The 17,431-nt window shown below is 34.0% G+C and overlaps 1 protein-coding gene across 2 annotated transcripts in view; it reads left to right on the top strand.

Moving 5' to 3' along the window:
- The first annotated feature begins 410 nt into the window (after positions 1 to 410).
- Positions 411 to 17,431, top strand: part of LOC144362499 (uncharacterized) — a 64,674-nt gene continuing 47,653 nt past the window's right edge. The window contains exon 1 of one of the 2 annotated variants that reach the window (XM_085492571.1): positions 411 to 662. In XM_085492571.1, the coding sequence (XP_085348697.1) occupies positions 542 to 662 (121 nt within the window). In that variant the 5' untranslated portion in view covers positions 411 to 541. The remainder of the gene's footprint in view (positions 663 to 17,431) is intronic. The other variant, XM_085492570.1, reaches the window with a different exon arrangement.

Here is a 17,431-nt window from a genome sequence, read left to right as displayed (position 1 = left end):
GTTTTAGCATGTGTTATTATCGTCGCTTAGGACTCAATTCCCGCGCATGCGCAGGTGACGACCCTCCCGCTTTAAATTACATTATTACTAAAATAAAAACAATTGATTACAGCTTACGAAAATACTTGCCGACCCTCTTACAAGATGTAGGTACATACAGTGCGGCGCGTTGTTGTTTGAAACACCTACTCTGATTGGACGAAGGAAATTGTGAGATTTGAATGAGTTTCCTATGGAAGTTGTATCCAGGTCAACATTGTATTGTCAAAAGCTGTAAATAGCGCCACCACATGTGGCAATGGAAAACAGTTAGCAACGACTTGTTGCCATGTGATGAGAGAGGATATTCGAGAAGTGGCATATGGTGATTGACCTAAGGGGTCGTCTTACAGCCTCCTCAGTCTCGAATCCATTCTAAAGTGGAAGTTGCTGTTCTCCCAGCACTGTTGGGATGGTTCTTATCATGGAAAAACAACAGTCAGAATTAATTTGCATCATTTGAGGTTTTCACGTGTTGAGGATCTTCTGGATTCCAGTCAAGATGATTAACTGTTGTCTCCTAATCTGTCTGTACTCGTTGTTCAGCCTGAGCCGACTGCAAGACCTTGCCTCTTCCCAGCGACTAGAAACGGGAGCAGGGAGCCATGGGAACACAGGAGTCGGTAGGATGTTGTTTCAATTACCCTTATTCATCACTTTCTTAAGTTTTTTTACACGCGACTTCCTTTCTCTTCCGCAATATGTTGCACATGATTTATAATCACGTATTGATTATTTGTTCTCAAAACAAATCAGCAAGATGATGATATTTCCGAGTGTTTGTAGACACTGTCACATACATTATCAAAATATTCCTATACGCTATGATGAAAGGAGCGGGCCAGTTGTTTTCAAACTGTCTGGCGCATATGGATCAGCGAAGCATGGAGGTATAATCTGTTTATATACCTTCATGAGCGGAGGGAGGGGAGAGGTATTTTTACTGCTGTGATTTACGTTTTTATCTTAATACCCCTATTAAATCTATCATCGATTACAGTTTACTTGTATTTCATACTACAGTGTTGACTTTGTGTGACTCAAGGCAATCAATCCAATTTTACGATAAGATGGAAAAACAAAAAACTATGGCCATAAAGTTTTCTATGAGTTGAAACAAAAAGACAACTGAAAAAAAAACACTAAAACAACAAGACAACTGAAAAAACAAAACAAAAAAACAACTTCAACGTGAACTAAGACTTCCAGACGTCCGAGCGATAAAATGTTGTTGCCCTGTGTGTTTTCACACCAAATTACTTTTCAGTGTTTGCTTTATGCATTTAATAATGGTTTCATTCAATTATTTAAGCTGCACATGTAATCTGTAAATAGTGATAAATTTTAAGAAAGTCACTGTGACTTCTCACTTGTACAAACTGTACATACCTCAGGGAAATTTAACATTTTTCGCTTAGTACTTGTGAAAATTCAACTAAAAATTCACTAAACATTTTTAAATAAGCTACTTTCTGGCGGCGGCAAGAAATTTTGCATGTGGGGTGAGATCTGCTCACCAATCTCACGCTTACTAGGGGGTCCGGGGGGCATACTCCTTCTTCACAATTTTGAAATCTAGACCCTCTGAAACGCTATTTCCTGCATTTTGAAGGGCAGATTTTGCTGACACAAAGGGTTTCAAAAATTTTTTTCAAGGGGGTGACCGCTACTGCCACTGAATATGATATTATTTTTTTTTATTATTTTTTACTGCCCTCGTATTTTTTCTCATTGAAAAAAAAAAAAAAAAAAAAAAAACATTACAAAAGACTGATCATGTGTTCCCAAAATTTGATAATAATCATTTAAATATGTTAGTCTTTGTTACAGTAAACTTTATGAGATAATGAATGTTTTTTTATGGGAATTTCTAAAACATTCAAGTCCAAAGAATAGTCTTTGCAGGTTTCCTTTTATTTTTGTTTTTAACAGGTACAGCACATTTATGAAATATTTGTAATAGAAGACATACATGACTTCATGAAATTCACTGTAATTTTTGAGTACTTATTAACATCAATATTAGTTATCCTAATTAGTCCCAGAAAAGATAAAAAAGTATTGTGTGATTTTCCGAAATCGATGAAGGTAATCATTTGTTGTTTTGTTTTTAAACTTGTATTGAAAACTTGTCATGAGAATCATCAAGAGGGTTTAAACTAACCTACCGGTATATACCGGTAACAATTTTTATTTTTACTTTTTCTTAAAATTGGATTCGTTTTTTCATTTTTTTTTTCTGGGTCTGAAACTAACAATTGTTGATTACAGCATTCTGAATGCACAACAAATCTTATAAATGCTGGCCGTCATAAAACAATATATTTTTAGTTCAGTACATGTGCCGAGACAAGTGAATCATTTATTTTTTTCCTGTATGTTCTATGCTCCATTGATTATTGTTTTGTTTTTTTAATTCAGGGCATTCATATGTATTTAAACTTCAATGTATTAAAAATGATTAAAAATTATCACAATTGTTTTTTTTGATTATTTATTTCATAAAACATTGATAATAATCCCCCCCCCCCTCAAAAAAAAAAAGATTTATTTTCATCTCAAGTTAATGAAGGAAAAATTCATTACTGCCTGGGGGTATGTCCATTTGCTGCCTGAAAGTTTATGTTTGTGCCTTGAAAGTTGAAAAGAGGTGATTTCCGCTTGTACACTGTAACCTACACCGTGAGTTTCCTCTGAAATAAATTAACTGTGCACCAGAAAGTTCTTCAGTTTGACTCGTAAATAAGATTGCACTGACAGGAATGGACTGCTTTGGGATTTTGTAATGTATATTGTTGAATAGAAGAGGTCAGATCTATCACAGTTTTGTGTGGAGTTATTTGATGTGAGTGTTTAAGGGATGAGCCATTTAAATTCATGGGTGGTAGGGAGTAATCATAATTTAAGCTTGTTAAACAAATAAAAACATGTACCACGGGCAAAGAACGTGACATTGCTTGTGACATTGCTCGACATGTGTATGTAAATGTACTGTTAGAATCCTATTACTAACCATGGTTTGTGTTACAATGTTGCAACTTCAAAAATAGGTTCAAAACCACAAAGTTGTGGGGGGTCATTTGTAATTAGTACTATGGTACATGAGACTAAAATCACTAAATATATTCATTCATGATCTGAAAATAGTTTAAGTAAAAATAAATTCAGTTTGGGAAACAAAAATCACTGCAAACTCATCTTGGAATCATTTTTCTCGTCGACATCACATGTAAACGTTGTCTTTCTAATGCCATTGCGATGTTTTCCTGATGCTCCGTCACGTGATGGTATGTGTGTGTATTATACGTGTAGAAAACGTCAAACTTTTGAGCTAATCGCTATTCAATATTTAAATTTGAATGACACTAATATTGATACAAACTTTTATAAATATGTTTACGTAAATTACATAGGTGTTTTTAATGTCAAAATAAGTCTAAATTATTATGATTTAGCTTAATATGTGTTTCTGTTGGAGATGTGATAAATGAGAGTGGGTGTGATTTGAGTATAAAGTATTATATAATTGTTTTAATTTATGAATCAGAAATCTAAACTTTGCATGGCTGCATATAACAGTGTGTGGTGTTCACAGTTGTATGTCCCTTCCCTAGTTATATTTTTGAATTCCCACTGAAATGTACTTACGCTGCAAGTCATGTTGCCAAGTCTTTCCCTTGTGTACATAATACAATTTCATAGCTGATTTATTATATGCCCTGTCTGATAGTAAATATGCACACCCCCTAGAATTAAAATGATACTGCCCTAAGTAATTGACCATTAACAAATTTCTCTGGGAAAGAGGGGGGGGGGGGGGGTAGGTTAAAAATTCCTACAGGGTCATTGTCATCAAGGCACTATTTGTTGTGAAATACAAGCCTACCATATTTAAGTAATACAGTAAAGCATTTACGCAAGTTTATTTTTCCTCAGCCCCTAATCAATAAATGTATTCATTGGCAAATAAGCACAGAAAAACACATTTTAATGAAAAAACTTGGAAATAAAAATCAAGCCCCAAAACAGAATTAAGTAAAAAAAAAAAATTGTTTTTCTGACATCTCATTTTCCAGAGTAAAGTTCTAATTCCATGGAAGCATCCCATCAGTGCATCCTGAAATCCAGGTTTTGTTCATTTGTGTAAAATCAACATTCGTCTGATATAGTAACTGACTTCAAAGCTTATTGGTGTTTTTGCTATGGAGGGAACAGTAACCATATACGGCACCAGCACAGTAGTGAATTGACATACTTTAAAAACATTCAGGAAGTTGCTTGTATCAATAGAGACCATGTGATGGACTGTTAGACTGTTGTTTCCTGTAAAGTAAACAAATTACTTTAGCTGCTCTACCTTTTGTGAGATTTGTTTCCTTAGAAGTGCCAGCAGTGAAAGCATAGGAAATTGTAGATTATGCTGCCGGTACAAATGTATACTGGCAAATAAGGAAAACGAAAAAATGAGCCAAAATTAGATTGAGCAAGTAGCTTCCATGTATAAATTGACTTTAAATATAAAGCACTAGTAACTTCAGTTTTTCTGTGGTTTATCACATCAATTATGTTCAGTTGGTTGAAACATTGTGAAATAATTTTTGAAAAATTTATTACCAACAATTTGTTGGGTAAATGCTTGATGTTCATATCTTCAGTGCATAGCTAGATTTAGTTCTGTGCGTCAAAAACCTAATAAGCCAGAGCCCTGTAGGTCAGATCGGGTTCACAGTAAACAGACTTCAGAAAAGTAGATATATTACTAGAATTAAGACAAACAAGTCAATGACTTATCAGCTTTTGACAAAAAGTACATGATGTATATTCCAGTCCTTTTAAGGGAGGTCAGATAACAATACCAAACTACTGGGCATATGTGCAATGCATTATGGGTGAGAACTTTGTAATATGGAAATATTATTAAAAAAAACTTTTTCATATTTGAATTCATATCTGTAGTTAATAACATAACTCTCATATCACTGAATAAAATCACCAAAAATAAATACCACCAATGAAAATCAAAGTTAAAAGTTTTCGACTGTTATTTCTTGAAACAATGTCTTATGAATTTAATTTTTTTTCTTGCCCATAATGAGATTCAATCGACAAGATGTAAGGGTTACTATTTTTGTTGTTTTTGTTGTTGTTGACTTTCTAGTAACCTTGTTGTGACCTCAAAATTGTTGGGGGAAAAAAAAGTTTTGTTAGGGTTTATTTAGTGAAAGAAGTCGAAAGTTGACTTGGTTTTATCAAAAATTGGATCTCAACTTTTGAAATTAGGCATTTGATCAAAAAGTGGATCTTAACTTTTGAAATTAGGAAATTAAACAGTGATACCAAACCAAACTGTTGGAAACTTCACCTACTGATTGTAACATGCACGTATACTTCTTCATGCCAATTAATAGTGAACCAACACACATGTATCCTCCCCGAGGGGATATCTCGGGATGACTGGATTTATCCAGCAATATAGTTTATTTCTTTAACCAGTAGGGGATTATAGCCTCTGGGTCTGATGACGTTATTGTGTAACCAATATCTAACTGGCTACTTGGCAAAGATTGAAAGGAAATATGGTTGTCATGGCTAGTGTAATGACAAAAATGCATGATATTTATCATCTGTTTCCCATTCCCATGGTGTTTTTAAAGTCCAGTTAAGTTCAACAATAGTGTTGTGACCTCAAATCTCCTGAGTACCGTACCGTACTTTTCTGTTTATTTATTTAATAAATTGCTGATTGAATTGTTTTCTGCTTGTTTCTTATTGTGTGCATGTGATACTTCTTCATCTTTTCGAAACTTTGGATGTAGGGGAAACAGATTGGATATACTGGTACTGGTACTTCCTAACTTTGTTTTTCTTAATGGAGGCCTGGGATGAACGTGTTAACATTGGTAAAACACAAGATATGATGTATTCCATTATGTGTGTTATTGCAGAATTATTTTCACCCACTATATCATCCTGAAATGTTCAAATGTGGTTTGCAGAAAGATGAATGACATATATTGCCAGCATTTGTTTAAAAAAAACAAACAACAGCATCAAATGTGAACCAAACTTGTGAAACAGTTGATTATTCAGCATGCTATGTACTGTGTGAGAATTTATACTATCCAGTAAACAGTTGATTACTTTTTGTTTCACTTTTGTTTCTCCTCATTGGGACTGAGTCCTAAAAAAAAGTAGGGCTGTTAGTTCAGGTTGCATCCATCTATTTGTGTATTCATTCATTTTCCATTCATCCAAGGCCATTTCTCAGTTGGACATTGATTGAAGTCATTACATATGCATTGTAAACCTGTCATATAATCGCATATCTAAGCTTTCAGAATATATATTTTTTGTCATAAATACATACATACATGTATGCAAGTAACTGCCATTTCTCAGTCAGCCATTGATTGATTGCATACATATGCATTGTAAACCTGTCATATAATCCCATATTTAAGCTTTCAGAATATATATTTTTTGTCATAAATACATACATACATGAATGCAAGTAACTGCCATTTCTCAGTCAGCCATTGATTGATTGCATACATATGCATTGTAAACCTGTCATATAATCCCATATCTAAGCTTTCAGAATATATATTTTTTGTCATAATAACATACATTTATAAAATTAACTGACTGAGTTGAAGCTAAATACAGAAATAATTTTGAAGGTTTTCCTGCTCGCTATAGCATTACAAACGCACCTAGGGTACTACGGTAAGTTGTCGGTAGGTAGCTAATGAGCTTACGTTAATTACACAGGTGTCATATTTTAATGATTCTGTATTCAACAAGTGTGATTCTTTATGCAAGTCTATTGGCATGTACTTCTAATAGCACAAATATGGTAGTTATTTTCACAGCTAAATGTATTTTGCTTGTACTTGTTTCCATGGTAACAATAATGCTCGTATGTTAGAGATTGAACTTGTGAATTTAGAGGGCACCCAGTTTCAAAACATTAATTTGATGTCAGTTTCTTAGGGTGAAGTAATAATATAAAATATAGAGAGTATTTCACTAAAATGTTGTTGTACATCAATGTTTTTCCATCTGTGACATAATTTACGGGCTGGGAAATACGCTGAACCCTGAATAATTTCTCTTCTAAGGTTGCAACCTTTTACTCTGTAGAAACAGTTGCCAGATTGATGAAACTTTTAAAACGCATAATAATCTTTATGAGCTCGCAAATTGTAATGGAGGAAGTTGTAGACTAAAAAAATTTTCATCTTAAAATGGGCTGAGATGGATTTGATGATCATAATTTTTGACACAGAAATGTTTAATATATAATACAATTCAAACAGTTTTTCTTTTGAAATTCTATAGTTTTGAGTCTTTATTCACTAAATTAATACAGGAATTGATTTCCATAGAATTATATGGGACATTTATTGCATTCTATAAAAGTTCAGTTAAATTTTTATTTAATTATCAAAAGAAAGCCATTGAACTCCATAGAGTTTCTATAGCATTTTTCTTGAACTGTTCACACTAGGTTCTTTCATCTTGGTCTAAGATACGGCCAATTTGTTGCCCATAATAGATGAAATCCATCTACCTTTTTGCTCACCTAAAGTTTGACCTTTCAACACGTAATTACGTGTAGATTAGTGGAAAACGTCATGCTTGGAATCTTTTACCTCATGTGAAACTGTGCAGAGTATAGCATATTGTTCGTTAAACTGCGAACTCTTTCACGATTTCAACCAGCCCATGAAATTACCACCAATATTGTAGCAGTGTGAAATTACTGTGTAACGTTTGACCTTTCGTTGTTGCTATATGTCATTGTGTAGTGTATGGATGTATTAATGCCCGCTCGATGTGACTTTGGTGCAGATCTTTGAAAAATGGTATCAAAATTTGTCAACAAGAATAGGTTTTGTCTCTTTGATTAAAAATGTTATCATCAAATAGAGCGAAAAGTAATGAATATGTGAGGATCATATTTTTAGCGCCTCGGCAATTGTTAGGTTAGACAGGGTTAGGTGGAATTTCACTGTTCCATGTCTGATTACGAATAATTGGGGTGAATTTGGGCCAGTTGACTTTCAGGGTGGGCTTCCTCATGGTTACTACATCTGTCGAGACATGTTTTCATACTTATGTAGTGTGCTCTGGTTGACCAGACCCGTAGTAAAATTTATGTAGGTTGACAAAAAGTCTGAAATAATACTTTTCAAGAGATATTATGTAACAGTCTCATATTCTTTGATAGCATTGATTTATGTTGTAACTATAGTATATGCTGGACAGAGCATGAAGATGTTGAAATTGGACTACTGTAAAATACTTTATTTTAGCTGGAATCAATTTTTGCTGAAAAGACTTTTTGGGTGTTTTGTATGGAATTTATTTTCATTGATTTTTGACAAGTGGAATGTAATATATAGGACAAAAGGTATATTCGCTGGATTTTATTTTCAGCAAAAATTAATTCCAAGCGAAAATAAAGTATTTTACAGTAGTACAGGACGACGAAGCTGGAATATCCAACAACCAACACGTACCAAAAATCATATCTCAAAACTGAATATTAGTGGTGTATTTGAAGTCTAACCGGACCGGAAGTGGGAATTCGTTAGTACTCTAAATATCAAAACATATTTTAGTATAAGGTAGTAACAAATCAATGTGCGGTATTGTTTGTTGTGGCTGTGAGCATGCCCCTGTGACACTATAAGCAAGTGAACTAGCCTGAGCAATAACACATTTCTATCATCATGGCCATGCAGTCTTGTCACTTTATCAGTGTTTACGTTTTATTTTGTTTCTTAACACAGCGGCAAATCACAGTATTGATAACCTACTCTATTACATTGTTGAAATGTTTTTTAAGCTGGTGCTGTGTACAATTTACTGCAATCATTAAAAATTTATATTATTATGGTGAATGTACTTGTGCTCATTGTGTTAGGGTGTACTGTACTCTTCCTCACAGAGTTAGGGTGTACTGTACTCATGCTCACACAGTTAGGATGTACTGTACTCATGCTCACATAGTTAAGGTAAACTGTACTCTTGCTCACAGAGTTAGGGTGTACTGTACTCTTGCTCACAGAGTTAGGGTGTACTGTACTCATGCTCATAGAGTTAGTGTTTTCTGTACTCATGCACACAGAGTTAGTGTTTTCTGTATTCATGAACACAGAGTGAGAGTGTACTGTACTCATGCTTGCAGAGTTAGGGTGTACTGTACTCATAGTGTTAGGGTGTACTGTACTCATGCTCACAGAGTGAGGGTGTACTGTACTCATGCTTGCAGAGTTAGGGTGTACTGTACTCATAGTGTTAGGGTGTACTGTACTCATGCTCACAGAGTGAGGGTGTACTGTACTCATGCTTGCAGAGTTAGGGTGTACTGTACTCATAGTGTTAGGGTGTACTGTACTCATGCTCACAGAGTGAGGGTGTACTGTACTCATGCTTGCAGAGTTAGGGTGTACTGTACTCATAGTGTTAGGGTGTACTGTGCTCATGCTCACTGTGTCATGGTTCACTGTACTCTTGCTCACAAAGTTAGGGTGTACTGTACTCATGCTCACAGTGTTAGGGTGTACTTTACTCATGCTCACAGTGTTAGGGTGTACTATATTTATAGTCAAAGAGTTAGGGTGTACTGTACCCATGCTTACAGAGTTAGAGTGTACTACTTATGTATTTCACTTCTTTTCTAATTGACTTACCTTGCTAATAATGTTGAACTTGTTCCAGATGTGGTTGAAATAACAAACACGTTGGATATGTTTATTCCATTTAGTAAGTATACTTTAGACATATGATACATTATTGCCTGTAGATGTAAATAGTTTTGACAATGGCAGGGTTTAAATTAAGTGCATGGTAGCTGTGACATGACATTGTTGTGTACTTGTTTGTTCCCGTTCAGGCGCAGCCTGAAAGGTGACTATTATTTCTCGTTTCCTTCCGTCCATCCCCCTTTATGTCTCCAATATTTTCTCAGAAATTCTGCAGAAGATATCAGTGAAACTTGGCAGGTTGATGAACAAGTGTCTTCCGAGTATGCACGTAATTTTTTTTCCAGATCTGAAAATCCCAAGTGGGTCTTTTTCATGATTTTCATCAAAAACTACCTCTCCCAACACCACTGAGAGAACAACTGAGCATTCTCAGAATAAATAATTAGCTTAGATTGTAATGCTAGGGTTTTTTAGAAATGTCATGACCTGGTCATGACCTTGATCTGAATCAGTGACAGATGGGTCGTACCATTACCAATCTCAGTAGAAAATGTAGATGGGTGTCGGGGCTACATTTTGATGGGAATTATAGTGGCGATAATGAAGATTAAGGGGAATTACTTTATGATGAGTTGTACCCACATAGAGTACATATTAATTCAATTGTTTGCAGATGTTCCATGTATTATTTTAACATGAGTATTTTATAATTAAATAATGGGGACTGTGACATTCATGTCTTGTTTTTTTGCAAATTTGTTTTTGTATGAGTCGGTGTATATGTGTATGTTTTTACAACTACTGAAGATTTTGGCTCCTGCAATTTCCAAAAAAATCTAATAATTATTATACTTGCATAGTCACATGAGGAAAAATTAAGATTAATGTTAATTTGAAAGAAAAATTACAATTTTTCTGTCCAGAATTTTAGTGCAATGTTTTGTACATTTTTATGATTATTCTATAGTTTTTTTTTATGAATTTGGATTCAAATGAACATTATTTTTCTGTAGGTCTTGAACAAAATCTTTGAAAAACAATATGGGAAAAATTTTAGTTTATGATAGTATGTAGTATTTAAATTTGTTAAAATAATTGATTTATTGATGCATAAATATGAATACCTGATAGTTATCGATGTATTGAGCTTGAGAAAAAGTCTGATGTTGAGAGTTTTGTATCAAGTATTCTGATTGGTTCTTGTGTGTTTTGTATTGAATATTCTGATTGGTCCGTGAGTGTGTTTTGTATAGAATATTCTGATTGGTTCTTGAGTGTGTTTTGTATTGAGTATTCTGATTGGTTGTTAAATTGAATATCCAATGGCATGCTAAAAAAAACCATTAGAAAAAACCTGGCTGCAAAAAAAAACACACTGAGGAGTAAATGATTTTCAATTTGATCTTTCTAAAAATAGAATTGATGTAACTGTAGCATGTGAAGCAGATCAAATGTGGGCAGTTGGCAGACTAAGTGGACCATTTAAAGGGGCACCTTCCAGTTAAGATTAATTTCACAACAAATTTACTTTCTGGATTAAAATAACAATGGATAACAAAAGATAGATTAACATTGTAAACAACATAAACAATAGTGTCCCATGATTCTTTGGTGCAATCCATGGGATTGAGCGGTTCCCCTTTAAACCCCTACTATGATTTGTAGCATAGACCGTCTATGTTTGTAGTGAATCCAAGGAAGTTTTTAATGCCTGAATAAATTAAACTTTTGTTATTATTTCATGAATTATTCATCATCTATTGCTAGGCAACATATCTTGAGTCTGGAGGTCATACAAATAAGGGATTAACCATTTGATTATTGGGGGGGGGTGCTACTAGAGGAAATTTGTTTTCTTAGTTTTACTCGGATTGCGTGTTTTTTCTTTATGTACCATAACATCTCTATTAGAAGCCACATCCGTAATAGAAGTCGCACCCATTCTTTTTGAATAATTGAGCATCAGAAATTCATCATTTCACATATGTGTAGATGCTCAAATAGAAGCCGCATCCCCTCTGTTGCATTGTACCATTTTAATAGAAGCTGCAGCTTCTAATACAGATTTTACAGTACCTCTGTTTTTTAAACACCTTCCCACAATGCTTTACTCTCCTTATAAATTGATTTGTAGTAAAGTATAGTATATTTTATTTGACACAAAAAAAAATGCATGAAAAATACATAATCTATGACCAATATACAGGTTACTTTATAAACACACAAACAAATAACAAATAAACAAACACTGTAAAAATATAAAATAAATGTTCGAAAAAATGTTAAATATTAAAAGTTTAATTTTTGTTTTCTGTTAAAATATCATTGATGAATTTTCCCAGGCTGTTGGTAATGAAACCATCATTTGAACTTAAAATTTGTTTAAACATGTTTTTTTCTGATAATGTTAGTGGACTATCATTATACAATGACAAAGTATTAATAAATTGTGTACGACTAGTTATTAACCTTTGGTTCTTACAAACCAATAATGCATGTATTTCATCATCAATAGCCTTGTCTTCACACAAATTACAAATTCTTTCCTTTGGAGGCATGCCTTTGTATCTTAACCTTTCAATTGACAGTGTATGAGCAGAGATTCTAAATTTGGTTATACTTGTTCTATGACTAATATTTTTTACAAGTTCTAGATATGGCTCAAATTCATATTTTGATTTAAATATCTTGTAAATGCGTAATTTATTATTTTCTGTTTTTCGGAGGGCTGGCAACCACTGGTTATTAATATAGGTTTTCTGTAATTTCATTTTTGCTTGTATACTAATGAACTCTGCATTATCATGTATATTTGTTATTTCCTGTAATTTGTTCACAAATGCTATCCAGGTGTTGCCATTTAGTTTGCTTTCTGACTTGAATGCACATTGAACCAATGGGCTGCATTCTGAATTTAATATTCTCCTTTGGTATTTTAGCATTTGTGCACATATATCAGTGATGATTGGGTAGCTTCCAAGCTCTGCTCTAGAAGCAATGTTCTGGACTTTTTATGTACACCGAGTGTTTGCTTGCAAAATTTGATGTGCAGTTGTTCAAGTTGTAATTTGTCATTGTATAATTTTTGAATGAATGAATCATTTGCAATAATGTTACAATTTTTTGATTTAAATAATTTAATGTATTATGTTGTATTTATGTGTGTTCAATGTCACTACAGTACACATAAATCTGCTCATGGTTGTCAAACTTTTTTGTAATGATGTGTTCCGATGACGAAAATAGAATATGAACACACAATATATATGTACGAAAAATAATAAATAGCAGGGTACATGTAACCTTGCATAAACAATAACAATCCAAAACTTGATTTTCCTGCGTATTAAAGCAGCATGGGTTAGCGAGTTCTGCCTTCTTGATTTACCTTATTCAGAGACCATTTTATTGGTGCAATTTAGCAATCAAGTTGCCAAAGGGAATACTGCATTATGGGTGTTTCTGCACTGAATGCAGTATGTGGTAAAAAACAAACATGGCTTCCAGCTTAGTTGGCTGTGAGTGTTAGTAATTGAACATGTTCGCGTGTATTTAAATTTTTGTATGTAAGGCGAATTTTTCGAGAGAATGCTATATTCTTGTATTGCCATTCTGTTGAAGAGTGGAAAAGGAAATCATTCTTTGAATTACTGTGTTCAATTTCATATGTTCATATCAAGATATATGTGGAAATTATTGTATATACAGGGATTTTTTAAACAAGGGAACAGGGGCGCAGCGCCCTCATGCCATGGCCATGCACCCCCTTACCCTGGGGAAGAGATCCCCTGGCAACTATAAAATTCTTATTGATCAGACATCACATGTGGCCACAATTCCTCAACTGTGACCTGTCTGATAGTAATTTTGGCCCTAAGAAACTATAGAATGCTATATTTAACTTAGAATTATCAAAAACTCCACACCCTGGTAGATAGAACCCCTACTTGGTGGTGCCACTGAATTGCAGTGCTCCCTCTTGCAGTTTTTTTTCTAGAAAAACCGCTGTATATACATGTAAATTTACAATTAACGGTCAATAATAAATACAGTTATAAAATAAATAATAGTGTATGAGTGTGAGGTAGTAGTTACAATGTATCTTTTTTAGGATTTATGCCTACCCAACCAAAAATATGAAAATTTAAATATTCTTTTCATTTCTTTATCGTACTCAAACTCTTATTGTCAAGTCTTGTTGATGTTTGATTTTATTCTTTTATTCTCTCACACATTCGCTAGTATTTTTCACTATTCTGTGCAGCGCTTTATGCACAGGCCCCTGGCATGGGGTTATTTTATTTGGACAAATTTATTTTTAGTTTGGCTCCATGGACAACACTTTGTATTTTCTCGAGCATAGAAACCAATACAATTGCATCATATTTGTTGAGAATGTGAATCACTAACTTGGTAGAATACTGATATTGACAATGATTTCTCAGTCATCAAAAACATCAGGTTGCTTTAGCCGTGATTATTAAAGGCAACAGACAAACTAAAGATAAGTCAAATCTTAATTTAAAGGGCAGTGGTCATCGTACCACGTCCTGTTTGATGTGAGACTCATAGCCATGTTCACAACACATGAAAAATACATTGATCCAAAATTAAGATTGAGTTCGGTGAAAATTGCAAAAAGTTTACCCAAATTTAAGCAGAATAATAATTTGACATTCAAAGGAATAAGGCCTATTTGCTGGAGCTTGCTTCTGCTTGCTAATGGATTCTAGTTATTCACCTCTATACAATATGCAGTAATTGTGCAAATTATCCCCCTCCCCCAGCTCTTAGATTTCAAATGGGGAACACCTAAGTCAAAGCCATTGGCACCATTTATAAACGCTCCCAAGGGAACTGATTATACTTCTCATTTTAATAGGGAGAGTATCCTGGGGCAAAGTACTAACAAACAGATTTTTACATTGCGTGCAATATCGTGTGAACAAGTGCATGTACTGCTGTTACCTATATCAACTTAACAAATCTGTAACATCAACAAACCATTGTGACACGCAGAGAGAAAATACTTCCTTGGGCCACATAATAGACACCTCTTGTTTCTCACTGGCTATTTTTTTGAGAATTTCACCAGCCTGAGGAAATTTGCAAATTTGTGTTTCTTAAGACAGTGATCAAGTTACGGTGACTTTTCAAGAAACCTCTTCCATTATCCAATCTTATTGATATGCTAAATGACGATTTTCGGCACTAGCACAGTCAAATCTGTATTAGAAGCCGCTTCCCTAATAGAAGCTGCATCCATTCTTTTTGAATAACTGAGACCCAAAAATTCATCATTTCTCATATGTGTAGATGCTCTAATAGAAGCAGCATCCCCTCTGTTGCATTGTACCATTTTAATAGAAGCCGCAGCTTTTAATATAGATTTTACAGTACTATTTGCTCTATAAAAAGTACATAGAATAGAATCAAATTTGTTGTATATTGAATCATTAAACTATGAATTATTTTGACGATATATACAATATATACCAAACTTTAGGAGTATGTGACAGAGAGATGTGTGCGCCGAAAGTTACTGTAATGCAATGTCCGCACATCATCCAGACCATCAAGCTACATTACTAAGTCACATGAGTAAGTGAAAGAATTCTGGTCAATAGAAAGCGAAAGAGAACTTAATAAGTACTCTGATTATTTGGAATTTAACAATTAACTTATCAAGTGGACTGAACATATACAAATGTATATGATACAGAAATTTGTTGAAAATTTCTGAATCATTAAGTATTATTTGTATTATTTGGACTATGTGTCAGTACTAGTACTTGTAAATTTGAATGTAAAATAAAAAAAAATTAAAAAAAATAAAGTATCATTTGTGTCATTGATGAAGTAGCGTAAGTGTACAGTTGTGGACACTGAAATCAGCACGATACGGGTTTGCACTTGTTGAGTGAAAATACCTCGTAAGATAAAGAGAAGGAAGCACGCAAATTATTTTTTGAATGAGTGTTAATTACAGCCTAAAGTTTAAAGTGTCAAATATTTGTAATGAATTAGTCAATGTGCATTTTATCACCAAGTTTTTGCAGATCTTGTTTTACTCAGTCTGAGAAAGTAGTGGGTGTGCAGTTAACAATACGTAATGTCCCACCGTTAAATCTGTATTTGAAGCTGCATCCCTAATAGAAGTTGCGCCCATTCTTTTTGAAAAATAGAGAACCAAATTTCACCATTTCTCATACGTGTAGATGCTCTAATAGAAGCCGTATCCCCTCTGTTGTATTGTACCATTTTAATTGAAGCCGCGGCTGCATACTCAGTTGTTAACTTTTTTGAACGCTATTTTTTACACCAATGTTTAACTGATTTACCGGTATATTTGTTTTTCTATATTTTCTCCCTTGTTAATTTTGCCCCAAACTGACATAATTACCATTGAAAAACCGAAATGTAGGTTAATTTGATGAAAGGTGAAGAAGTTGAAGTTGGTAATGTGTATTCTTATTAACTGTCAATTTAAAACAGCAGGGGGTGATTGACTGTGATGTGAACTACATTTTCATGCATTCCAAGTTGTATTCACCCTTTTCGTTATTATAATGAAGCGGCAAGAATAGTGTCAAGGTCTGTCATAATCCTCGTCATCACGTTGTTAACACTTCTTGTAGCCAGAACAACTCATTGATTTTTTGTTCAATCTTTCTCAAACTTTACAATATTATCAACAAATGTATAATCTTGGTGCAGTTGAAGTTTGGTATACCTGGCTCATATATATTTTTAGGGATATTGATAAAAATGTGTCTATTCAGAAGGAGTTTGTAATCGAATGTAACAGTTGTCTACCTCTTAGCAGTAACATGAAACCAACACGAGTGTAATTAGATGCAATTGGACACTGATGAGAATATTCAAATCAAATAAAAAAAAAAATCGTATACTAGCAATGTGGATAAGAAGTACATCTATTTTTAGACCAAAAAAAAATGTTTTGTTGCCCTCAGCAACCAACAGACAAATATGAAATATCGGTTCGCGTTTTTTTTTGATTTTTAATAGGCCCAAATATTAAAGTGTTTCCTCTAAAAATTAATGATCCCGGACCGTTGTTTGATCCCTAGGGTCCCGAGGGAGATAAGTGGCGACTTTGAACCTCCGGTTGATCTGTATTTCTCTTCGAAAATCTGACCGACCGACCCAATTTTTCAAGAGCAACATAAGTTGTTTTTTTTGGTCTTACCTTATGTAATCATTAGATGAAGAAAAGGTTTATGAGGGGAAAAGTCTTTTCTTCTTCTCGTTGTCGCTGTTATTGTTTTTTGTCTTAAAGCAGGGGAGTCGTCTACTGCGCATTTATCAGATGGCCATAGCGTGTTATTGTTTACAAACAAGCATCTACCCATGAGCCTTTACGTATTCAGCGTGGTGTTATCGTCGCTTGGTACTCAATTCCTGCGCGTGCGCAGGTGGCGACCCTCCCGCTTTAAACCCTTGTTTCTAGTGGTTACAATAACTCAATTTTAGCTTGTCTATGATGTTTCAAGTTATATGTGAAAATTGGTCTAAAATAAAAACAATTTAGACTTAAAATAAGTACAGAAATGTAGACATTTCAATTGCAGATTATAAGAAGAGATGTCAGTATTATACTGTCAAAGATCTGTTACATATTAGATAACATAGTAATCAGATATGTTATGTATCAC

This window comes from Saccoglossus kowalevskii, chromosome 17 (assembly GCF_978046115.1).
Source record: "Saccoglossus kowalevskii chromosome 17, keSacKowa6.1, whole genome shotgun sequence".
Taxonomy (NCBI): Eukaryota; Metazoa; Hemichordata; class Enteropneusta; family Harrimaniidae; genus Saccoglossus; species Saccoglossus kowalevskii.
Note: the sequence above shows the minus strand (reverse complement) of the source record. Positions and strands in the feature narration are given on the sequence as shown.